The sequence below is a fragment of the Rutilus rutilus genome (assembly GCF_951802725.1).
Source record: "Rutilus rutilus genome assembly, chromosome: 14".
Classification (NCBI taxonomy): Eukaryota; Metazoa; Chordata; class Actinopteri; order Cypriniformes; family Leuciscidae; genus Rutilus; species Rutilus rutilus.
The window spans coordinates 16978793-16994904 of NC_140219.1; the positions used below are offsets into that span (position 1 = coordinate 16978793).

General features: G+C 37.6%; 2 protein-coding genes across 8 annotated transcripts; one reads left to right on the top strand and one right to left on the bottom strand.

Annotated features, from left to right (window-relative positions):
- The first annotated feature begins 41 nt into the window (after positions 1 to 41).
- srpx2 (sushi-repeat containing protein X-linked 2) lies at positions 42 to 7494 on the top strand. The gene is made up of 10 exons (XM_084429532.1): positions 42 to 306; positions 3638 to 3718; positions 3807 to 3998; positions 4152 to 4328; positions 4474 to 4597; positions 4678 to 4799; positions 5141 to 5320; positions 5560 to 5693; positions 5781 to 5902; positions 7126 to 7494. Exons 1-10 carry the CDS (start codon positions 237 to 239, stop codon positions 7304 to 7306), a joined length of 1383 nt encoding a protein of 460 aa, XP_084285658.1. The 5' UTR covers positions 42 to 236; the 3' UTR covers positions 7307 to 7494.
- A 400-nt stretch (positions 7495 to 7894) lies between these two features.
- sytl4 (synaptotagmin-like 4) lies at positions 7895 to 15968 on the bottom strand. Of its 7 annotated transcripts, none has more exons than XM_084429528.1 (19): positions 15774 to 15968; positions 14824 to 14906; positions 14533 to 14605; positions 14093 to 14230; positions 13488 to 13703; positions 13174 to 13283; positions 12829 to 12943; positions 11827 to 11961; positions 11652 to 11748; positions 11443 to 11539; positions 10929 to 11029; positions 10720 to 10821; positions 10339 to 10517; positions 10073 to 10163; positions 9480 to 9641; positions 9266 to 9377; positions 9074 to 9182; positions 8774 to 8985; positions 7895 to 8228 (listed from the first exon to the last, which is right to left on the bottom strand). In XM_084429528.1, exons 4-19 carry the CDS (start codon positions 14206 to 14208, stop codon positions 8086 to 8088), a joined length of 2097 nt encoding a protein of 698 aa, XP_084285654.1. In that variant the 5' UTR covers positions 14209 to 14230; positions 14533 to 14605; positions 14824 to 14906; positions 15774 to 15968; the 3' UTR covers positions 7895 to 8085. The 7 variants fall into 7 exon arrangements, with proteins under 7 accessions (XP_084285654.1, XP_084285653.1, XP_084285651.1 ...); XM_084429527.1 differs by having other exon boundaries at positions 14824 to 14855; positions 15774 to 15822; XM_084429525.1 differs by lacking the exon at positions 14824 to 14906.
- Between the last annotated feature and the right edge of the window lie 144 nt (positions 15969 to 16112).

Below are 16112 nucleotides of genomic sequence, written 5' to 3' on the forward strand. Positions count from 1 at the left end.
TCCGTCCAAATGCTTAACAGAAGAGTTGCAAAAGTCCGACTAGTGGAAGAAATTTGTGCTGAGCTGTAGTATGATACGCCAGTCTCTGAAAGGCTGCGTGGGATTCACTGCTTGAGACTAAACTCTGTCAAGAGTTAGTTATCCGAACGATTTCTTTGGAAATAGCAGATTTTTTTTCTCAAGTAAAGATCTACTTTCAACATTTATATTCATATTTCCATCTGACATCCAATGCAATGATCACATTTATTACTCTTTTTGTTGAATTGTGCATCATTTATCAGACTCTGGGTGATATCACTGAAGGTGAGAGATCTTTATTTTCTCTTTCTATACGTTATTTTTGTACATAACTTGTGCTTTCTCAACCTGTATTTCGTTCGTTAAGCAGTAGGGTTCGAATGAAGAACAGCTGTGATTTTGTTTACCTTTACATTTGACTTTACGTACGGACTATCAGGTCTTTGTTGAAAAATGGAGATTTTATTTTTTAGGAACGAATTAATTGGATAGTATATGTACGTAGGCTAAATTGTCAAACTAAATAACTTTTTAAAAGTTATTTGTGTGTTGTAGCCGTGCTCGTTTTCCCACTAGCCACTGATTATCAAAGCTCAAATGCCATTCAGTTGCGCACTAGATTTCTTGGATGATTCAGAATCATAAATGATTCAGACTCCAGTCCAGAGTGAATGAAATTTTGACGTACTTGGTCAAATGAGCTGTTTGAACAAAACATAGACAAAACATACTTTGTTTCATCCATTAAGCGTTTAATGTAGCCAGAAACATATGATTAACGTTCACTATTTGATGTATGATGTCCATACTGTCTAAGCAGTTGTAATTATAACCCATGTGACCCAGTAAATGACTGAGTGTGAGCTCACCATCTGTGACAGGGCCCTAATTTGACCTATTAAAGGAAGAACTTTAACTATATGTCACCTATGGGTTGATTGTCCCACTGTGGGGGCAAAAAAAACCCCCAAAACATAAATAAATAAAAGTCTTGCCATGTATATGCTATGCATGTGAACTTATTAACCGAAACAAATAGCATGCTCATAAATATGTATTGCCATTTTGCATATTTACGTTATTTTATGTGATTAAAAGTGGGTAATGTGAGTAAAGTGGTTTGGCTTTCTGCGCAGTTCCAAATAGTTTGTGAAAATTGAGAAATTTTTTTTTTTTGAGGGCCACTACATAATGTTTTCCAGGTAGGGTAAGGCATACTGGGTATTGACAAATGCTGAGTCACAGTCTTGGTATGATACAACTTTATAGACTGTAGACAGCTGCAGTCAGTCTCCATGAGTATGAATTCTACATTTATATATTTAACACAATTTATTTTAAGTCTGGCCATCTGTCCAGGACTCCAGGGTGTTTTCTCTATGGCCCAAGACTCTGGGATAAGCTCCAGCATCCCGGCAACATAGGACAAGCAGTTTGGAAATTGGATGGATGGATATTTGAAATGAGATCCCCCTAGGCCTGGCAACAACTTTGCGTACTGTTATCCTCTTTCCATACACATCATTGGCTTAGATTGAGTTTTTCTTTTGCTCAGACATGTCTCAGTTTTTACCACGTAGAAGAAAACAGTGATTTGTTGGGATCAGGGAGAGTACGTTGAACTACTTATTGAGTACTTTTTATTGTCCTAGGTATGGTCACTGTAGTCTTTCCTGGCATGTCTTGGGCCAAAGGCAGGGAAACACCCTAGACAGGGTGGCCAGCTCAATAATTGAATATTACACTTAAAAAGTAATTACTACCTTCTTGCTGAGTTCTCACAGTCATGGATAACCTGGAAATATGTGGGAATTTTAGGCCTAAAACTTTTTCATACATGGTAGGGCTCGACATTCAGCCTGTATATCAGTCATTTACTTGTCTGAATGAAAAAAGTTACTTTTCCGGGAAAACAAAAAGGATTTGTCTGTATGTGTGGTGTAAATGTAATTTTATTCTGAAGCAATATTCTTATCAGTGTTCTATGAGCTCTTACTTAGCCTACTTAAATCAGTATGTGATATTTGGCATTTTTTACGTTTATAAAGGGATTTTTTTCCCCTAACCTTATTAATTGTGTCACCTTTTATATAAAGTTCTTACATTTTATTGATAAATTCAATTAATAAAACCAAATAGAATTAGTATAAAGAATTTCCATATTTCCCTGCAGAGGAAACACAAAAGCTTGTTAGTAGCAGAAGCAAAATACTGCAGTATGTTTCTGTTTCTGTGAGTTTCTTTGCATGTGTGCTTCCATTCATTTGTTTTGGTTTCTCCTCTATAGTCTCATACAGATACAGCTTGCGCAAGCTTCAACTGGTGCAAACTTGTTAGCGTCAATACATTATCTATTACCAATCGCGTTTACACATTGAATGTAATAAAATTAGAATCATTCTTGCTCAAAAAGGGGGCAAGAATATTCTTGGAAATATTTCCATACAGTGCTCGACATTAACACTTGTCTGCTAGGGAACCACCAAAACTTTTTGGGCAAGAATGATTCTAATTTTATTACATTCAATGTGTAAACGCGATTGGTAATAGATAATAGAAAGAAACCAAAACAAATGAATTCAAGCACACATGCAAAGTAACTCACAGAAACAGAAACATACTGTGGTATTTTGCTTCTGCTTCTGACCAGCTTTTGTGTTTCCTCTGCAGGGAAAGATGGATATTCTTTATACTGATTCCATTTGGTTTTATTATTTGAATTTATCACAAAAAAAAAAAGTAAGAAATATATATATATATATATATATATACACATACACTCAGCCACTCCAGTGTTTACTAAAACTTTGGTATTTGGAATATAGCTGAAATAAAATAATAAATTAAAAACTTAAACTAAAATAAAAAATAAATTAAAGGTAAACAGGGATATTTTTAATAAAAATGATAAACAACAAAATTACTAAAAGTAAATTTAAAATGAAAGTTGAAAATATAAAAACAAAAGCTAATTTGAAACATTAACACATACTGTAATAGTATACATGTAAATACTAAAGTTCTAAAATAAAACTGAGCCCCTCCAAAATATTTTACTCCCAGTAAGACAATCTTTATAAAATGACTTTCAAAGATCCTAATCCAGTAAACAGACTTGGAAACCCTGAATTGGCTGAATCTTCAGTTTTCTGTGCGCAGAGCGCAGCAACTTTTGGCAAACATGTTTTTGGCATTGGTTGAAACAGTTCTGGCCTAGATTTCAGTTGATGCTGATACATACTGTAGTGTACAGTATTGAACTTTGGTTGCTTCTCAGTATATTTTTTCCTGTAATAAGCTCATTTTTAGGGAATGCTCACAGTTATAGACTATATAGAGTTTTAAAGGTTTATGTATGTGAAACCGGAAAAAAAGTGTGTGAGAGGAAAGAATGATGATGGTGGTTGTGGTGCATGGAAACAAAAACAGGGGTGGTCGGGGATCTTTTTCTGTAGCGCTGGGACTGCAGGATACTGATGATGCAGCTGATTTGCTGCTGTGATGTGCCGGCCAATATTTTGACTCAATCTTTTGGAAGGTGACTTTTTGGAAATGTTTAGAGATCAAAGCCCAAAATCTAATTTTACTTGAGGTTTTATTTTATGTTTGCTGTCAGGCTCAGCGTCTGCCTACCATGACACCAATGAAGTTGTGCATGAGGACGAGACTTACTACACCCCTCAGCTGGACTACAAACGTAAGTACTTTCACAAATGAAACAGTATGACTAATAGTGAAATGCTACAGTTACTTTAAAACCTTTTTTTTGTTTTTTTTGCCATCAGATCCACAGTGGTGCCATACACTTAAGCTATCCAACGGGGACGTGTCCTGTTCTTCCCCTCGAGGCGGGCGCTACCAGAGCTCGCTTGGAACTCGCTGTCTGCTCTCCTGTGATCGAGGATATAAACGGCTGGGGCGATCATCTGTGCAGTGCATGCCCAATCGCCGCTGGTCTGGAACCGCTGTCTGCCGAAGTAAGTACTTAAAATGTGTCAAAATTGTACCACAGACACTAGTCCTTTGATTCAGAAAAAAAAAAAAACATTTATTAGGCAGCTGCTGCAGAGTACCTGACAAAATCTGTCCTTACTTGCACTGTGTGTTTATATTATGTCTGAATCTCTCAGAGGTGCGTTGTCATGTTCTGCCTCTGATTGACCACGGTATGTACAGTTGCACCCGTGGTTTTGTGGTAGACTCCAGGTGTGATTATACCTGCTATGAAGGCTACCAGATTGAGGGAGATCGCTACCGTATGTGCCAAGAAGAGGGGAAATGGAGCGGCGCAGAACCGACGTGTGCAGGTACAGCAAAGTCATCTATTTGGAAATCTAGTCTAATGTATTTAGTTTCCAAATGCCATTATGTCATTATGTAGGCCAATTTCTCCAGTTCTCCCAAATCATAGAGAAGACGTTATAATATTTAATAAAAATTGCATTGTTTCAGATCATGACCCCCCCAAACTGAAATGTCCTTTGTCCAGAGTGAAGGTAGCAGAACCAGGAAAACTAACTGTCGTGGTTTCCTGGGAGCGTCCTGTTGCTAAGGATACAGCTGACAGAACACTACAGTATGTGTATCACATTTCATGAAAGCCATCCAACTTCCTCTACTGTACCTATAAATTACCTTTTTGTCATCCCTCATCAGGGTTTTGCGAAATGGACAGGAGTCTGGGTCCGACTTTCCAGAAGGAATACATGTGATTCGATATAAAGCCTACGACCAGGCTCGCAACTCAGCGACTTGCAAGTTTACTGTGCATGTTGAAGGTAAAGCCAGCATAGAACTTTGATTTGCTTCTGTTTCACAGTTAAAGGGACAGGTCACTTAAAAATGTATATTGTGTCATCATTTAATCACCCTCTTGTTGCTGTTTTTCTTCTGTGGAACAAAAAGAATGGACCTCACTGACTTTCATTATATGAGCAAAAAGCACAGAGACATTTTTCTAAATTTTGTGTTCCACAGAGGAAAAAGTCATGAGAAATGATGACAGAATTTTTATTTTTGGGTGAACTATCCATTTAACTATAATCAATATTATTAAAATATGACTAGAAAAAGTAAAAACAGTGGTAAATTCCTTAAAGTGAAATATTCCTTCCTTCAGTGAGAAGGTGTCCAAAGCTAAAGCCGCCTATGCATGGCTACCTGATATGCTCATCTGATGGCAATAATTATGGGGCTATATGTGAATACCATTGTGATCCTGGCTTTGAAAGGACAGGTTTTGCGACACGTGTTTGTCAGCTCAACCGCAGCTGGTCCGATGAGGCTGCTCAGTGTGTATGTGAGTATGTGGTTTAGCTTAAGTGTGTTTTTAATTGAAATGCATATATAAATTCAAATCGTAAAATAAGACATGCATGCACACACACATGTATACCAACCCCAAACATTTGAACGGTAGTTTAGAAATAATTGATATAAAAAAAAGTTATATTTCATTACATAGTGATTGAAATTACATATTAAATATTTGATTGTAAAACATTTACAAGTATGTGAAATGTTTGCTTTTTCTTGTAGTAATGGCGATAAAAACAGATGTCAGGTCTGCTGGTGCTCTGCTTGACCAGTTTTATGAAAAGAGAAAGCTTCTTGTTGTATCTACTCCAGATAATGCTAACCAGAACTACAGGCTTCAGAACATTATGCTACAGGTAATATGGATACTTCTTTCACTCTAACAAACAATCAGAGGAAAGAAGAGTGTACAACTATATGATTGTGGGAATGTTCCGAGACAGAAAGCTGAGTGTGGTCTGGATCTGCGACATGTGACCGTGATTGAGCTGTTAGGGACTCCACCTCGCGCAGTGGGGCGCATCAAAGAACAGCGTCTAGAGCCTGAGGTCATAGAGGGTCTTAGGTAACTCACTATCTACAGCAGTGTTTACATGTTAAATACCATTATATATTTAACTATTGTATTTGCAACTGCAATATTACAAAAAAAAAAGGTCAACATGGAATCTGGAATGCACCGATCATAATTTTTCATGGCCGATTTTCTTTTTCTTTCTTTAAGCAAATTTATTTGTCATTTATTTACTCTATTACAGGCTAAACTAACTTTATACAAAAAGATATCTGTAGCCATTTGAAATTAGAGGCAACCACTGCATTTTAATCACAATCTAAACAAAGAGGCTACACACGTAACATGAGCAGTTGTTTTTTATTTAAATTGGATTATATAATTTCAAGATTTAAGATTCAAATTATCTCTGTCAGTAGGTGGCGCTTATATAGCGTTTTCTTGGTTACCGCTGTACACAAAGCAGCGCTGCACTTATACGCACTACTTAGTTTAATAGGATTATATGGAGATTGAGGAAAAGAAAATGCCATCAACTTTTACGAAGATACATTCATATAAACCCCCACCCCAAATTCAAGATTTATATTTTTCTTCCAATATTTTGAGCATCACAAACAGTGAGCTTCCAGTGCTCTTTGCGTCCATCTTCAGCAAGTCTCGTCTCTGGCTTGTGTACAACCAAATTACATTTCGGCAAATGATTGCAATGCGATTTACACTATCATTCAATTTCCAGTTGATACAATCAAGATCCCATTACTTGTTTTGTCACTGAATATCCTTTTTCAAATAAAATGGGGTGCAAACTGGATTTCATGCTGACTTTATGTTCCGGCAGAGACATATTGGCCAGTCTAATTTCTATTCAAGACCTGGGGCCGGTTGCATAAACCTCTAAGACTAGTCTTACAAGTTAGACATCAATTTATTTTCTTTAAGATGGTTCATAGCTTTTTTAAATCAGTTACATAAAAAAACGTAGATAAGCCTACTTTGATAACGAAAACTAAGACTGACTGCCCCTGACTAACTGCTAGTAGGTCATACTAGAACTTAAGACACTGTCTTAACATTATGGCTATGTTTATGCAACCGGCCGCTGTGATCTTATTTTTATACAAGCCACATAACAGTTTTGGACAAGACACTTTCGCAAGGTTTTGCATCACCAGTGACTCTATACTGAAGGAAATCATTTTGCTGATGCTCTGTACTATGAATGTATTCTTTCAATCTAAAAGAGGTAAATGTTTGTTTTTTGTATGTAACAGGCAGGCACTGTATATCTCGACAGCCTATTTCACCATGGTGTTGCTGGATGAATACGGTGTGGACCGGGAGCGCTTTGTTAACCCCACCACCTCTGATGAGCTCTACTCGTATGTAGAGGAGTACCTCCTCACTGAGGAGGAGCGAGAGAGACTGGAGATGAACAGGGACTTCTGTGACTAACCTCGATCTGATCAACTCCAGATCTACGTGGGGGGCATGGTGATGTTGTGGGTGGGAGTTTTCCTTATTGCGGTTGGTCATCAGGATGCATGCACCCCCTGAGCCTGTTTCCTAGACAAATAGTCATTTGAAACCACATATTGTAGCCATTATTAATAGAGAATCACAGCTGGAAATGTGATTTAATATGGAACAGGTTTTAATCTGCAAGTGGGAAAACTGCCAGGCAGGGTTGCAAAAGATACACATTCTGAGGAAAAATAATTTTAACCATCTATAATCGAGTGCACAGCACACAATGCAGATTCTTAAAAATATTTAATATTTATTAAATGCAAGTATTTCTATGTAGCTCCTAAAAATAATGTGCTCACGGAGTAAATCTGCATTATGTCATTAAAATACATTGTGTTAAAATATGTGAAACATTTTGGGCCATACATCAAGTGCACATTTAAAACCAAAGTGTTATTCAAATAAAACATTTACTGTGTCCAAAGGTTCATTTTTTTGGACAGCATTAAAATGATGATGTATTTGAAAACATCCATTTAGCTGCAATGTTTATAGGAAATAAATACAATTAACATATACACACTGCATATTTCCACATCATTATTTTTGAACTGCCTTGAATGTTTAAAATATAAAAGATGCATTAACCTAAAAAAGTCTTTAAAATGTTACAGGGATGCACAGCTGTAACAGAAACACACAAGCGTTGTGGAATGTGTAAACCTCTGTCCTGATCATGGCCTGGGGGGGATTGCACAATATCTTTATATGGCTTTTCCCATGGATGAGCGCAGTGGAAGAGTGCCCTCTGCCCAAGAGTCGGGGTACTGCATCATCTTTTTCCACAGCAAGATCTCCTCCCCTGTGGAGTCTGCCACCCACTCATCATTTCCTTCCTTGACAGTCTCTGTGCAAATATCAGTTTCAGATGACTTGAATACTTGTATTCAGCAAAGATGCATTCAATTGATCAACATTTTTTTTTTTTTTTTTTATAAATTACAAATTGTAATGTATAATGTTACAAAAGATTTCTATTTTAAATAAATGCTGTTCTTTTGAACTCTATTTATCAAAGAATCCTGAGAAAAAAGATCATGGTGTCCACAAAAATATTAACCAGCACAACCGTTTTCAACATTGATAGGAACAAGAAAAGTTTCCTGAGCACCAAATCAACATATTAGAATGATTTCTGAAGGATATTGTGCAACTGATGACTGGAGTAATGATGCTGAAAATTCAGCTTTGCAATTACAGGAAAAAATATAGCATTTTAAAATACATTTAAAACAGAAAGTTTTATTAATATCAATAAAAATTGACTGAAAAAAACACCTGGATGGTGTAACAGGGACACTTCTTAATTTGGTGTATCCAATCATTTAATCAACGTTAAAGGCTTCTGTATTGATTTCAACTCAAGGAATATGAAGCAATGGATTCTCCTACCTGCTCCCAAGCTGAGGCGAACTCCTCCCAGGAAGTCGTTGCTGGACAGGGTCTCTCTGTCCCAGACAGTGAGCTCCAGACACATGTCCTTCAGCTGCTCCAGACTCAGATTTTTATACACAAATGTGTGGTTGTAATTTGGGTTCTTTGTCTTCTTCACAACTGGAGTCTTCTTCTTTGAGGAAGACTTGCTCTTTGATGGCAGCAGATACCTGAGGGGCAGAATTATCGGCAAAAATAAACAAAAACGAAAAAGTCCTTTTAAATTGGGTAGAGGGAATGAAACAGATGCTTGCAAACCCTTTCACAAAGGAATCACATGTGCCTCCAGCTCTCATGGCTGTCAGATGTTTGGCCTCTTTGATCAACACATGCAGCTCAGCACCATCTGCAGGTTTGGTCTTTTTCCCTTTATTGGAGAAAAGAGGCATAATTTACTATGTACCACAAGCTAAAGATTTTAATAGATATGTTAACTGTGTGTTTCCTCACCTTTTCCATTAGAGTCATCTGTATGCGTCTTATTTGCTGTGACATATTTAAGTGAAATCACCAGCTCTCCTTTGTATTGATCGAATGGAGATGATGCTAAATGGGCAGCTGCCTATGAAGACACGCAGGAAAAAACATAAAGGGAACATGAAACGAAACAATTTTAGAGCAGTGACATTTCTGTGGCATCAAAACAACCATGAAAGTGTATTACCTTTCCTCTAAGAGCCATACACTCTACAACTGCAGAGTCAATGTCATGGCTATCCAGTGGTACCTCCACCTCACCCAGAAAGGCATTGCGGCCAAAACGGTCATTGTGCCAAACAGAGAGTTGTAGTGTGCGAGTCATCAGCTGGGTGCGGCTGATGGAATACTAACACAAACGAGCACAAGACAGTTTGTCAAGATGAAATGTTATTTAAAAGTAAGAGGTTGCCATGATGGAGCTTTAGCTAGTTTGTTTAATCTGTTTGTGTGAACTGCACATGTTGTTTATTCTAGATTAAAACAAGGCAAGCATAAAAACTAATATTTGTCTCGCTGTGACTCCCTGATAAGTGTACTTATCTTCTGTCAATATCAAGCCCATTCGAAACTAGATGTTAGTGTGCAGTGTTGTAATTACCTGCCATTAAAGCATTACATATAGACATAAGTGTTACTCAGTGGTATCAGTTTCTGATAGTATTTCTTGTTCCAAGCCATGACAATTTTTTATTTTAGGGAGTTTAGTTTAGCAGAGAATCAGTGTATTTAAAATGACACTTTTTTAAAAATACTATCTGACAGAAATTGAAACAATACCTTCAGTGTTTCCTTAAAACTGGGGTTGATGTTATGTTTGATGGAAGTTTTCTTCTTGCTCTTGTCTGGGAGGAGGTAAGCCTTGACGTATCTGTGGAAAGGAATCAACCAATTCAGGGAGTTTAGCAGACTGAGTAATTTTCCCTCTGTAATGGGGAAACCCAATGGAATGATTCACGGGTGGAAAATTATTATTCTTGGAAGGCAGTAAAGAACTGAGACCCTCTTAAGAAATCACTTCATAGGCTGTGTGGAGGCCCACTTACGGGTTGCACTTCTTTTTTGCTGCATCAGCATAAGCCAGCCCTTTACATTCATGGACCACAATAGACAGGCTCTGGCTGGACTCATCGTAACTGAGAGAGAAGACAATATCTCCACTCACTTCCACACGGTCATAGTCTCCTGCTTCACTGTACACACTCATCATACTGCCAAGAGTGCTCTGTGGAATAAGAAATAAACAAAAAGCTGCCCAGCACATTCAAGTGTCTAATATTTCATTTTATTTAGTTTGTACATAAGACAAATTTAAACTATAAATAAACTGCACTTTATCTTGATTAATGCAAGTTTATTATTAATAATTTCTTTTAAAATGTAATAATATTCATAATTAAACGAATATTTAAATTAAGGTAGATTACCCTTGAGCCTCCCAGACTTCCCAAGCTTTTACCAAATTTCTGCCTGTGTATATTCACCAAGTTATCAATATCTTCCTCCTCCTCCTCCTCCTCCTCCTCCTCCTGATAAAACAATTCATGCATGCCAATCAGGTCACTTTAGATTGCACATGTGAAGAATACAGTGCAAATATTTTAAATGGTTTGAACTTTATTCGTAATTAACTCACAGCATTAAGGCCAGGAACAGACTTGCTTCTATCTCTCATAGATGGCGCAGCGCTTTCCGTTTCATCTTCATGTAAATCTAGTGTGGAGGCTGGTTTAATATCTATGAGAAAACAGTGTTTGCGCATTTAAGAGCCAGAGTGGAAAAATAAATGTATGTATACTACCATTCAAAAGTTTGGGGTCAGTAAGATTTTGTAATGTTTTTGAAAGAAGTCTCTTATGCTCACCAGTTTATTTAATCATAAATACAGCTAAAACTGCAATATTGTGAAATATTATAATCTAAAATGACTGTAATGGTATTTATTCCTGTGATGGCCAAGCAGAATTTTCAGCATCAGTATATTTTTTCAGGTTTGATGAAAGTAAGTTGAAAACAACAGCATTTATTTGAAATAGAAATCTTTTGTAACATTATAACTGTCACTTTCAATTCTTATTCAAATCTATTTTTCTTTTTAAAACTGACCCCAGACTTTTGAAAAGTATTGTATACTCAAAATATAACCTTACCTGACAGTTTGTGCACTCTTCTGACACTTTTCTTGAAAAGCCCATCCACGTCACGCAAAGAGTCAGAGCAGGAGTTCATGTGATGAATTAATGAGGCCTTATTTTGGTGGGACGATGGTGGAAAATTCATGGGAATAGGTGACACATAAGCAGAATTAGAAGAGAAAAAGCACATGGCTAAACTGGGTAAAGTATGAATAAACACTTACTGTCTCAATGGTAGCGGGGGTTTCACTGTTACTGGGGGCCATCAGGATGGACACAGCAGAGCTTGTGGGACTAGTCTTGGCTGTCAGTTCCTCTTTTCTAGAAGCAAATCAGAGGCTTGCATCACACTGCTACATCACAAGTCATGGATCTCTGTGCCTCTGGCTAAGATCTTACCTCTGCATTGAGGGGGTACTGTGGGAGGATTCAGTCTCAGTGCGACTGCTGCCCAGACTGGCTTTTTCTATTGATTCTGTGTCGCTTCGTTGTTGCTCTCGCACATCAAGTCCCTCATAAGCCTCAAGAGGTGAGCTGAGAGAAAGAAACAGGATCAAGCACAGATGCTAGACAGAGCTGGCATCCTAATAAATCACATTCAAACACCTCAACCACTGTGATACTGGCATCAAAAGGTTAGCGGAATAGTACACTCTCAGATAAAAATAGAATTTTGAATTACTCATCCTAACACCATTACAAACTGATTTGCTTTTATTTTTCCCGTAGAACACACACACACAAAAAAAACGTCCTTATCGTCAAGTTCCAAAAAGGACGCTAAAAGCACCATAAAAGTGGTCCATATGACTATATTAACTGATAAGTTCTCAAATCAAAGGTTGGACATTTATATTATCACATGCATTTGTTTTTGTGTGTCTCGTAACCAAATATCATTAAATAAAACTGCACCTATTGGAGTTTGACAGCCTGCGGAGACTTGTACAGAAAAGATCTGTGAAGATCTTGTTGTCCCCACAAAGATACCAATATCCTAAATCCTTGACCGTATAGGGACATTTTTTGGTCCCCATGAGGAAAACAGCTTATGAATCATACTAACTGATGTTTTTTTCAAAATGTAAAAATGCAGAACGTTTTCTGTGAGGATTGTGATTAGGAGTAGGTTAGAGTAAGGGGACAGAATGTACAATATAAAAATCATTATCTATAGAAAGTCCCCATAAAACATGAAAACATGAAACAGCATTCAGGTTTGTACTTATATAAGGATGAATAATTAACACAGAAATAGTCTGTGTGACCTTTAATGGACCAGAGTGATATCACAATAGTTTTTTAAAAAAGTATGCAATTGTAAATATTCAAAAGAAGAACATTACACTGTTCGATCAGTAGAAACATGAGACTGTATAAATAGTGTTGATGACGACACACCTCTTATTTGCTAGAGCGATGTCCTTTAGTCTTGGTTTGGGCACAGGTACAGCTTGGCTGGAATTCAAGTCAGCTCTGTTTAACAGCATTTCCCCAGCTGTCTCGTTCTTTTTAACTAAAACAGAGAGATGTAAATTTCAAAATGGGGAAGTAAGAGGTGTATAATGATTAATCTCAAAACACTGCCAGCCATTATTCTCTAAAGTAAACCAGATCATTATTCCTCTCTCTTTTCCTCTTTGTGAACACAGACAAAGAAAATCTACTTTCCACCCTTTATAAAAACAGAAAGAGTAGGTTCACATTGCTCTATCCGAATGTCTGGCATCTGCTTCCTGTACTCACTCAGAGGCCTCTTCCTGAGGGAAACTCGGACTAAGTCGTGTCCAGGAGCTGCAGAGAAGCGGTTAACCCTCTCGTCATAGAACCAGTCTCCGGTGCTCATCTTCAGATCTCTGAGAGAGAGAGAGAGAGAGAGAGAGAGAGAGAGAGAGAGAAAAAAATAAAAACTGAAGTTGAGTTTCTGTTGAACATTAACCTTTTCCATTAAGCAAGGGCCTCATTTTCCAGTCTAATGTGCCTCTTAATGACAGGTTTTTTTTTTTTAATGGACTGAGGCCAAAGAGAAGGATGCTGGGAGGCATGGGGTACACACTCACATCTCTTTGGCACACACTGTGCACACCCAAGATGCGTTGGGTCGAACCGATTGGCATTTTCTGCAAACCTGATGTTTGCATACTCTGCATTGGCTGCCGTTGCCGGTCAGAAGACCCATGGGCTCTTGGCAGCGGCCACAGCTGCGTTCACTGTATTTCCCACTGCCACGCTTCGCACCCTTTCTTCTGGTTTCCAGCAACTCGGATTTCAGCTTCCTAAGAGTACACAAATTAAGAATTATTTACCTGACCAACATCCTTCCATAGAATCGGGTACAAAATAGGCTACAATTTCTGATGTATATGATTTTATTTTTCTAGCAGTACACATTAAATAAACATAAAAATTAAGCTATATTAATTCAGATATAAATATCTGTTGTAACAATATAAGTCTTTACTGTAGCTTTTGATCAATTTAATGTCCTTGCTGAATAAAAGTATTTGTACAAAAACACGCAATATAGTCAGTCAGTCAATAGGTGATATTTTAAGACCCGAAAATGATTTATTGCTATTTAAAAAAAAAAAAACTGATTACAGTTTATTTTAAATAAATAGTTTTATTTTAGTCTGCATTTCAAGAACACAACAGTGACACTCACTTCACACGCAGAACCTCCAAGCGCCTGAGCTCCTCATCCCGCCGAAGGACCTCTAGTATAAATTCTTGCTCCGAGTCGGTCAGGAAAGACACGTTGATCTCCATGTTCTGCACCATCCTCAAGAGTCAAGCCCTGCTTCTAAGGAATAGTAAAAATAAGACTTTGGATGCATTAAGTCAACAGAATATATTATGTCAACACAAATGCAAATTACAGAAACTCGTAGAACCACCTGCAACAATTTACTAAGGAACATACCAGTGTTGCACACAGACAGAAGCTCACCCATCCGAGAATAAGACATTTGCTTTTCAGAGATGAGGAGAAGAGACTAATATATATATATAATGAGAGTGTTACACAAATAAAGGAAGCCCTGCTGTTTGTAAAAAGGGAAGAGACCTGGACACAGGGCAGAACTGACAAATAAAGGGAGTGACCTTTCTCAGTGCCTTCACGCAGTGTCTGCCAGTGTCAGTGTGTCAGTGGCTCTTCAACACCTCTCTGCAGAAGCTGAGTAATTAAACAAGCACAAGGACACACTGTGACATGCAGCTCAACATGCAAATTAGTTAGTTACCAATGAGTCAATATCACAACAGGGAAGCAGAGATATTCCTATCCCTGTATCTACCACATAAATCAAGTATAAGCATATTAACATTAATAAATCATTTTTTAAAGCCAAGCAAATGTATTTATTTTGCAAAAAATAAATTGGTACTTCTCACCATGTTCTTACTGAAAGGACGAAAATAATTCTCTGGTGGGAAGACATGGCCAGAGAGCATGAGAACCTTGTTTTGATTTGTCACTGTAAAATTATGGACAGCAAATCAATAAATTTTATGTTGTTTGAGATTAAATAGCTAAAGGCCAACCGGGTGTGGGAAAAGGGGCCCAAGCATTGGAATGTCATCAGGAAAAGAGGAAAACAACAGGCAGCCAGCTTATCACAAGAGTTACCACGCTTTAAGGACACACAACCATGGGTGGAGAGCTTTAATAAACCTTTTTTTAAACGAGACACTTATGATGATTATTACTCGGAAGCCTTGTAAATGCCCTTTGAGCTCAACGGATGGTAGAAGAGTGAGAAAAAAAATTCAATAACCTTCAATTACAACTGGGTTGGTCTGTATCCAAAATAATTTTTCCTCATTCTTTAAATGTTTGAGGAAAATAGAAAGGATTAAAGTAAGCACCACTAATGACAACTTCCTCCAGCTATAACGTTACTTATAAAGAGCAGGGCTGCGTTTCCCAAAAACATCGTAAACCTAAGTTGATCGTAGAACCGATGCTTTTGGGAAATGCAGCCCTGAAGGATCTGCGCTGCTCTAACACATGGACCACACACAAGAACATTAAATTCACTGAACTAAATAATCCAACATTACATGTAAAAAGAGTCCGATATTAAACATAAATTTGTTAAAACAAACAAGTAGGAAAATAAAATACAAATGTTACCACACGTTAAGATCTTAGGGGGAAATGATAAAATAAACATCGCTCGTGACAATATCAACAACTGAAAAACTCTCGTTGTATCTTATAGGGAAGTGTTATTCTAAGGTAGAATATAAACAAAGAGTGTAATACAGTTTGTCGCATATTAAATTGATCTATAACATCTCTAGCAACATCTTTTCAAACGTGTTTTCAAATGTTCACTTACCAATGGCGCAGGATTTTCCCACACTAGCTCTTTCTCTCGTGTCCTTCTCCGTGCGAGCTCACTGACTTCCAGCTTTGCCAAACAAACGTCGCGTCCCGGAACAAAAGTTTTCAGTCACTGCAGCTCTGTCTGCGCGTCAGAGAAACTGGAAGACCAAGCAACAGGTGCGCGTCCACGATGCGCGCAGACGTCCGCGTGGAGTCCATGGACAAAAATCACATATTCGTGAGCGAGATTATTGTTCTTCAGCGTTTTAAGATTTTAAAACCCTTCAGACCAGATTTTTTATTCCACTAAGCAAAAAAAAAAAAAAAAAACACTTGATATTTAATCTTCTCC